Source organism: Raphanus sativus, unplaced genomic scaffold, assembly GCF_000801105.2.
Source record: "Raphanus sativus cultivar WK10039 unplaced genomic scaffold, ASM80110v3 Scaffold3647, whole genome shotgun sequence".
NCBI lineage: Eukaryota > Viridiplantae > Streptophyta > Magnoliopsida > Brassicales > Brassicaceae > Raphanus > Raphanus sativus.
In genome coordinates, this window is record NW_026618952.1 from 186 (window position 1) to 10,304 (window position 10,119).

The following is a 10,119-nucleotide window of genomic DNA, read 5'->3' on the forward strand; positions in this document are numbered from 1 at the left end:
TTGCACTTTTCCTTTGAGCATGTTACACAAATTTTGTTAAGTCTTTTTATAAGAGTATAGCGTCTTTATTTTTAATAAGTGTTTTGGTGTTTAAATCTCACTCGTTGACTTTAGAAATCACAAGCATTTATGAGTGTCTTATTATACGAGTAGGAAATCTTTATACGAGATTTGTAGTTTGAAAAATAAGCAAACACATGGCCAAATCACAGCTTTAAATTACTTTCAGCAATTTATTTGACAGTTCACTGTTATACTCTCGACTTATCCCTCTCGCTCACATGATAAGATCATAACCATAAATCATAACCAAAGTAAACCAAGAGTGACGTGGTCTGAGATGTGTCTCCTATATTCTGGGATTGTTTCCCACTTCTTCACGTTCCCTATTTGTTTAGTAGGCAGTTATCAGTTGTACTTTCTATTGTATTTAAGAGACTATTGTCTTATGAAAAGATATGAAAAGAAAATTGGAGTAAACTTTGTGTTCTTGTTCTCTTAAGTCTTTGGGACCTATCATCACACTCTCCTGAAACGAATTCAACTAGCAAGAACAATGGTTTTGGTTAATCTTCACACCGATGGTCAACCAATTATCATCAACAGATACCTGTTGACCTGGTACTTGCTACGCATGAGAGATCAAACAAGAAACCGACAATCTCAACCGGTCCTTGGTTTACCGGGTATTAACACACTGGGTGAAGACCATGGCTTGCAGAACCAAGAGCAGGAAAGGGAAGAATGGGTGATTTCGGTAAAAGGTAAGATGGAGCAAGCAATAAGAAACGGTTCCACAACAAGTTGGGACAAGCTCTGTATTTATAGAGTTCCACTTCACCTGCAAGAGAACGACAAGAAGTCCTACTTCCCTCAAACCGTCTCGCTGGGTCCGTACCATCATGGCAGCAAACATCTTCTGCCCATGCAGTTTCACAAGTGGCGTGCTGTTAACATGATCATGGCACGCACCGGTCACGGCATTGAAATATATATTGATGCCATGAAAGAGCTTGAGGAGAGGGCTCGTGCTTGCTACCAAGGGCCAATTGCTTTAAGCGTTAATGAGTTTACAGAAATGCTTGTTCTTGATGGCTGTTTTGTTCTTGAGCTCTTCAGGGGAACTGTGGAAGGATTCCAGCCAATCGGGTAAGCCTAAATAAACTTACGGTTTTGTCTTGTTACTTGTTGTCTAATGTTGATTCCAGTTATCTATAATTTTGAATTTTATTATTATTTTGATTTTTGGCTATCTTTTAAAATCATGTTAATCGCACAGTTATCACAGTTGTCATAGTATCTAGTATATTAGTGATGATACGATTGCACACTTGTTATTATTGTTATTATTATTTTGATTGAGCAGATATGCACGCAACGATCCTGTTTTCGCCATGCGGGGATTGATGCATTCAATTCAACGTGACATGGTTATGCTGGAAAATCAACTACCTCTCTTCGTCCTAGACCGGTTATTAGGGCTACAACTTGAACTTGGTACAACGAACCAAACCGGTTTAGTGGCACAAGTAGCCGTTAAGTTCTTTGATCCACTAATGCCAACAGGAGAGGCCTCTACCAGACTGGACCCGTTAAATCTCAAGACCTGGCTGAAAAGATCCTTGGACTTACTTGGCGACAATGGTGAGTTGCACTGTCTTGATGCTTTCCGTCGAAGCCTCCTCAAGTTTAGTTATACACCGAATCCAAGGTCTGAGGAGGATCCACTCCCCTTGAACCTGGTGGACAAGAGACAACAACAACTCGTACATTGCGTGACGGAACTAAGAGAAGCTGGTGTTAAATTCAAGACAAGGAAAACTAACCGGTTTTGGGATATCCGGTTCGAGCACGGTTGCTTAGAGATACCCAAACTACTAATCCATGACGGTAAGTCAACGTTTTCGTTTATTTATTTCTAGCTTTTTAGGTTTGTAGTTCATTCCACATATATGTTTTACTATTTAATTGATTTCTTTATACATCATCGACTGAAACTTGTTACATCTATTTAAAACTAATTTATTTAATAAAAATACAATTGGCTAAACAGTTTCTGATAAAATTAAAGTTATATAATTTTGTGCAAACAATATCTATTATTAAACAACAAAACATTTCTAAAACATCATATACATTGAAATGGAGGGAATATTTGTTAAGAATAATAATGTGATATCTTTTTTTTTTGTCAATATAATAATTTGATATCTAGATTCAGAAAAAGGGTATTCCTAGTCATGTAGCCTCACGATCAACTTGCTGTTGTTGTTTTTTTTGTATAAAAACTAAAATTTCTATGGAACCCTCCTTGTGTTAATTGTAGGTACCAAATCACTCTTTTCGAATCTTATAGCTTTCGAACAATGCCATATTGACTCGACCAAGGACATAACATCGTACATAATTTTCATGGATAATCTAATAAATTCTTCTGAAGATGTTAGCTACTTGCACTACTGTGGTATTATTGAACATTGGCTAGGGAGCGATGCTGAAGTTGCGGATTTGTTCAACCGGCTATGTCAGGAAGTGTTTTTCGATCCAAAAGATAGTTATTTATCTAAACTGTCTGATGAGGTTAACTATTACTATAGTCGTAAGTGGAATGCTTTGAAGGCTACTTTAAAACACAGGTACTTCAATAACCCTTGGGCATATTTCTCATTTTTCGCTGCAGTGATTCTGCTGGTGCTCACATTAGTCCAGAGTTTTTATGCTGTTTATGCTTATTACAAGCCACCTTCTTGACATTATTGGTCATTTTATTTTTCATTTCAGTTCTTGTTTTTCCAATAAGTTGTATTTTCTTCTATGAAAGAAAAAACAAACAAAAAATGACGTAACATTTTTTTTTTCAATAAGTTTGTGTAAGAAAAACAGATTAAACTGTCTTTGGATAATTTTTTGTAATACTAATAGTGAAAATTTCAAAAACTAGGTTACAGAAAACAGTAATATACTCTTGAATCTTAACTAGATGTAGGAAGAACAAAGAGAGAGAACAAACTTTAAGAGACTGATGGCTGAGTTTTGGATCTCCATATATCGTGTAAAAGGAAATATTTTGGGATTGGATACATTGTTGGGTTCGAGGCAAATTGATTTCTCTTTATTTGGACACTAGTTTGCATGTCTGACCACTATCTAATTGGTTGGTCTTTTTTATCGATATGATGACATCTACCAATATTTGTATTATGATGCCACGTACTACCTTCTGATTGGTTCCTGATTCGAATAAGTTACACAACTAAAATTTGTCTTTCAACAACTTATTAATAAGTGAAACATTTACGTCATAGGACAGTTTCATGTTTTTAATTACAAGATGGAGCACTTTCCACTACTAAGGTAGTTTTTTGTAACAGCTTCCCACTTGTTTTAACTAGCTGTCACAACATAACCTAAAGCACTACCCCATTTGCTAACTATGTCTTTTGTTTTAGCGGGAACATTTCTCCACCCTTCATCTTTATTTTTTTTGGACGGTGTAGATCCACTCTGATTTTTTTTGACAAGACTTATATCTACCAAATCTAAACTATCCGATTACATCTTTCATTTCACCATCCTACAGTCCAGATTTTCTGGGTTTTTACATCTCACAGTCCCTTTTCATCTTCGTTGTCTCCTTCATTTGAATGAAAAAAAGAAAAAAAAAACAAAATTTCAGAGATACTGCATATTCCTCATACGGATTGCGGCTAGAAATTGTTTGTTCTGCTTATTATTTCTGTCATCTTCTCAAATCCAACTTTAACCTCTTTTTTTACAATTATTTTTGCAAGTTATAATGTTGGACCATTGCATGGTCATCCCTGGTGAATGGACCTCCGTCGGCTCGCTCTCGGAGTTTATGTCTACATTTATGGTGTACATCCCATGTAAACACGATTAAACTTAACGTGTACATTCACAGTAATATATGTTGTCCATTTGTACACTGATAGTGTTTATGTCTATATTTATGGTGTACATACCAACACCGTTGGTGTCCACGTGTACATTAATAAACATGCAAAACATGCATGATTTGTTGTATATGTGTGTCTCGATCGCGTTCCTGTATACCAAAAACATGCATGATTTGTTGTACATGTATGTCTCGATCGTGTTCTTGTATACCAAAATGGTGTCCATATACACATCAATTACCTATAAATGTTATGCATATATTTCACTAACTGTGTCCACGTGTACACTGAACTTAAGAAGTTCACTTCTTTTAACTGTGTCCACTTATACACTGTACATAATAAGTTCACTTATTTTATTCACGTGTACACTATTAGGTGTCCATATGTACCTTCAATAAACTAATGAGGTCCATGTACACATCACTTTTGTCCCTATGACCACCAATAGCATCCATGTGTACAATTATTGAATTCATATCTACACTGTCGATGTCAATGTATATGAAAAAAGGCCAAAAGGCCAAAAGAAGTTCACTTCTTTAAACTGTGTCTACGTGTACACTTCACATAAGAAGTTCACTTCTTTTGTCCACGTGTACACTTCAGAAGTCCCTGTATATAGATTCAGAAGTTCACTTCAGAAGTCCCTGTATATAGATTCATTGTCGAAGTCCATGTGTACATTCTGATTAAATGTCCATGCCTCATATGAATCTTATGTACACTATTTCGAAGTCCATTTGAATGTCCATAACGACCTAATGTACACTTCACACTCCTCTAATGTACACATGGACAACATATAGCGTCCATATGCGCAAGTGTACACTAAACAGACCATGTCTCAAACCACATAGTGTCCACTTCACACAACTCTTCTACATCTGCAGTCTTAGTGTACGTTCCTCTAATGTTCGCGTGGACAATATATGACGTCCATATGTGCAAGTGTTCACTAAACAAACCATGTCTACTCGTTTTTGTCATTCACATCTTTAACCCCTGTACACCCCGCATTTCTCACAAGTCCAAGTGTACAACATATGGTGTCCATAAGTCCTTCTACACACTTGCATACAGATGTTGAAGTCCATCTCGAAGTCCCTGCATATACACTCATTGTCGAAGTCTATGTGTACACTCTAATTCAATGTACATGCCTCTAACGCAATTTGAGGTAAAAGATGTCGAAGTCCATTTGTACACTATATTTTCAATTTCCATAACGACCTAGTGTACACTTCAACCTCCTCCTACGTTCACGTGGACAACATAAAGCGTCCATGTGTCTAAGACAACATAGTTTCCACTTCACACTCCCGTTCTACATCTGCAGTTCTTGTGTACACTGTAGTTTATACGTCCAAGTCCTTGTGTACTCTTGATGTCCAAGTCAGATAAGTACACTGCAGTTTAATGTCCATTTGGACTACATTGTCGAGTAATCCGACGTCGATTAGATGTTTGTCCTCTCGCTTGGGAAATGATCGGTCGCAAATAACCGCTCATGTAGCAATTCCTTCACATTATCGACACTTGAATCCGCCGCATCTGCCACATAAGAAATCCTAAATTAAACAAATTAACCCAATTGCTCCGATGCGAGGCCTCAAGCTAAATAACAGAGACGGGAAACTAACCTTCTTCTTTCTCCTTGCCACGGCTACTACGAGTCCTCGCCATCGTGAGATAACCGCCTCCGCTGCCGTCTGTTCTCTCTCCTTCACAGATCTTAAAAGATAGATCGAGTAAAAGAAAAGATGATTACATAAAAAAATTCTTGAGAAAAGATATTTAAGAATCAGATTTCAGTTTAAAAAAAAAACATAGAGAATGAACGAGGAAGAAAACGATGGAGAAAAATGGAAGTAATGGGTGGACATGTCTGAAAATGGTGGGCCATCACTTTTAATATTCAAAATTCAAAAGAAACGAGAAAATTCAAATCATCTGACAAACCTAACCAGATACAATGTTGTTTTACTAAAATATCCATATCTTGTTTTGTTTTTAAGGGATAAATGAGTCTTCAACCACACAAAAGTGTCTAGGTAGCACAATATGCTCTAGAGTGTAATAAAAACATAGAAACTGACCTGTGGTGTTAATAACTCTTAATAAGTGTTGTTGTCATATGGTCATGAACTTAACGTGAACGTGTCAATTTTTTCCTAGAGTATATTATACGATAAATTTTTGGGTTCACCCCTAGAGTGAACTTTTAGGTTCACCCCTAGAGTGAACTACAAACTTTTGGGCAATATTTTATTTTCCTTTTTAAAAGATACTGAATATGAAATAATAAAATTTTATTGGTTGGGTGAAACCTAAAGGTTCACTCTAGGAGTGAACCCAAGTATTTTTCATATTATATGAGGATGGTGAGGTCGTGCCATGTGCCCGAGTTTCCGATCTTCACGATTTATTACATCTTAATTTGATGAGGGTTATACTGTACAAATTAAATAAAAAAATAATGAAAAGAAAATATATTTTTATAGTAATATTTTTTAAAAGAAATAGTTTTTATAGCCATATTTGTTTCTTTAGAAAATAAGAGTTCTACAATTATTTTTTAATTTTATTTATTTTAACTTTAAAACTACGTAAAATACGATTGGTAATTTAATTAATTATAGATAGTTTTTAAAGCTAAAATCACTAGTTACAACTAAACCAATTATATTAAATCTAATTTATTACACATTATTTAGATGATGGGAAAGTCTTCTATTACTGCACCTTCTGGGATTGATGCAACATATATGTTTCTTCTTCCATTTGCTTTCCAAAGTTCCATGAACCACATCTGGATGCAGGGTCTGGATGGGACAAAATAGAAGGCTTCGCAGGAGCATCATCCGTAAAACAGTTTTTGATAAAATAAAATAAAAAAACATTTTTCCTTTTTCACATCCAGACCCGACGAAAAACCTAAATCTGAATCCATACCAAGCTGTAAAAAATTCAAATGGATCTTGTATGATGATCACATCTAAACGAACTCAAGTAAATAACTAGAAAACTTGAAAATCCGAAACCATGAAAAACCGGTCTGAATATATATAAAATCCGAATGGAACCTAAAAGAATGAAAATTTGAAACCATAAAACTCAAAACGAACACGAACATAATGAACGACTACCCCTATCTCAATTAATATAATTTGTCACATTGACGTAAATTTTATATTTTATATGTTTTATTATGTTTAAACGTCTTAGCTATTCTTAAAGCGATTTTTTTTGCTAAACCTTGAGTTTTATAATTTTATATCATGTCTTTACATAATTTTTTTTGAAAGAAATCTTTACATAATTTTATATATGTTCTGATTATTTTTAAAAGAACATAATTTTATATATGTTCTTTTAAAAATAATCAGAAATATTATTCATAAAAATAGATAAAATTATGTTCTTTTAAAAATAATCAGAAATATTATTCATAAAAATAGAAGAATATGAATTACTGCATAAATTTTAGATATCAAAACAAATGTATATTAATTTTTAACATTGGGTACATCATCGTATAATCAATATTTCTATTATAAATAATCATTATTATCGCATATGGGATATTACTATTCAATTTCATAGACAATTTTACAAGAAGTTTCCACATATACGACTTCCTGAATGGATATGATCTAACAGCCCATTATCACAACAAAAGAATCTGCACTCTGAAATTTCTGAAAAAATTGAATTCTATAATCTATAAAAAAATTGTATCTATTGGAAATCGAAACCTTTGACCATTAAGATAAAGTGATTTCACACATGTAAATTAATTTATGTCTGGATCCACACTAGTATTACAGTCTATCCCCTCTGTTTTTTAAAGATAGATGTTTTAAAAAAAAAATTATTTCACAAAGATGTATTTTTTATGTTTCTTATACAAAAATTGCAAATTTCAATAAAATTGATTGAATTTATTGAAAGACTATTGATTAAAATGCATTGAAATTTGATAATTTCTAAAAATGATGTATAGTTAATTTGTTTTCTTAATATGTGTGAAAACACCAAAACATACATCTTTAAAAAACAGAGGAAATATTATTCAACCTATATATATTTCTTTCTTTAATTTTACGAATTCTTTCCAAACAATTATGGAAAGATACATTTGAGTGTAACGGTTTTTTATTGCAATATATTTGTTTGGAAACCATATTGTAGAAATAGTCAATATTGTTCAATCACTACGGAAATTTGTAAAAAGTGTAGCAAATGTACACTGTATGGAAGCCCCTTTGGTCCAGTGGTTTGACTAAGGGTTCAATTACTTCTACATTCGGAGATCTGAGGTTCAAACCCCAAAAAATACCAAATTATGCAGATTATGGAGAAATAGGTTACAGAAGATTTTCAGCTTGGTGAAGAGCGTACCATCGAACATGGATTTCATAGGACGGCTCAGAGTGGTGCAGTCAGACGTGTATTCTCATAAGATGATAGAAGTGTCGGCTGTAAAATCGTCTTTGTAATATTTTCATCATTGTAATAGCATAATTACTCGATAATAATCGATTCAGACGTCAAAAAAATGTATCACTGTATCAGCTCATAGAATATAAATTAAATTAAAAAGATTTAAATATTTTAATTTTAACATGCTATATGCGTTTTATTTATTTTGGAGTCTTTCTATAAAAGTAACTCATCATTTATACGAGACTGGTGAGTGGTGAGGTCGTGCCATGTGCTGAGTTTCCGATTTCTACTATTACATCTTAATTGAATTCTTCCCACCCAACCATATTTGAGCAGCACCGGGAGTAGGGACGTAGGGTTGTAGTGTATGACACGAACGTGCGATTCATTTGCCAACTAATGAACAATACAAAAGTACCAGGAGTTTTCCTGCATCATGGACATATATAAAAAAAAAATTAAAAATATTTTTATTTTATACAAATAAATTTTCCAACTTTTAGTTTTTATAATTTAATTACATTAGTTAAAATATAAAAACTTAATGTAATATTTAGTTTGATTTATTCAAATTTACTTTAATATTTTATTTTTCTTGTTTAAATTTAATAAAAATAATTAAAATTTTATAAAGTTATTTTATTCATATTATACTTTATTTAGTTACTTTTATTTTAAATAAGTGTATTTGTAAATATATAAATTAGTTCTAATAAATATATACATTAAATATAAATAAGATATATAAGTTGATAAAATATATAATTATAACTGCTTATTTTAATAATAAAAAATATGATTCATAAATTGATTTAAAAATTATATATTCGAAATTATTATTTACCTATATAAATATATTATTTTAAAGATATAGAAAAGTTATTAGTTATTGTCATATTTCTATAATCTTACCAAAATGAATATTTATAGAAAAAAATATTTTTGATATAAATATTTATTAGTTATTACCATATTATGAAACTTTGCCAAAAAATATAAATTTGTATATAGAAAATAATCATTATTATATTTAAAATCTTACCAAAAATATAAATCTTAATATAAATTTTTTTACATGTCATAATTATATTGATACCATGTCATATTTTTTTGAGTCATGTCATCATTTTTTTGTTGAAAATAAAAGTAGTGATGACATATGTACAAATCACTTATTAAATAATGTCTAAGAGATTATTGTATAGATGTAGAAATAGAGGATCATCTTTCCTTTGAATGCTCATATATTAAACAAATTTGGAGAGCTTCAGACCTTTAGACGCGTGTATCCAATGCTGTATGTTAGCAAGGTTAAAGTACCTACAAAATTTACCTATTTGGAGGATATGAAAGAATAGAAATCAATTCCTTCAACAAAAATAATCTTCATTGGAAATTCCTTCTCCAGTATGTAAAGTCTGATGCAAAAGAATTGAAACAATCAGGGAGCTTGGGAAGAGATTGGCCTTCTCAGATGAGAAGGACAAATTTATTGCAGGGACAACATCATTGGATACGGCTTCCACAAGGATATATCAAATGCAACACTGATAGGTCCTTTTTAAATGAAGGCATACATGGAACTGCAGGGTGGGTTTTACGAGACAGTGAAGGAAACTATAAAGGATGTGTTCAAGCCATTGGAAGAAAAGTACAAAAGCCGAGGGAGAGTGGAGACAATAGGAAAGCTATCGATATCCTAAAGGACAAAATGCTATGTATTGGTGTTTATAACTGGACGAAGGAGATCAAA

The 10,119-nt window shown here is 32.6% G+C and overlaps 1 protein-coding gene across 1 annotated transcript; it reads left to right on the top strand.

Moving 5' to 3' along the window:
• Positions 1 to 202: 202 nt before the first annotated feature.
• LOC130506768 (UPF0481 protein At3g47200-like) lies at positions 203 to 2,879 on the top strand. The gene is made up of 3 exons (XM_057001458.1): positions 203 to 1,149; positions 1,367 to 1,890; positions 2,327 to 2,879. The coding sequence occupies exons 1-3, from the start codon at positions 557 to 559 to the stop codon at positions 2,749 to 2,751; spliced, it is 1,542 nt and encodes a 513-aa protein (XP_056857438.1). The 5' UTR covers positions 203 to 556; the 3' UTR covers positions 2,752 to 2,879.
• Positions 2,880 to 10,119: the final 7,240 nt, after the last annotated feature.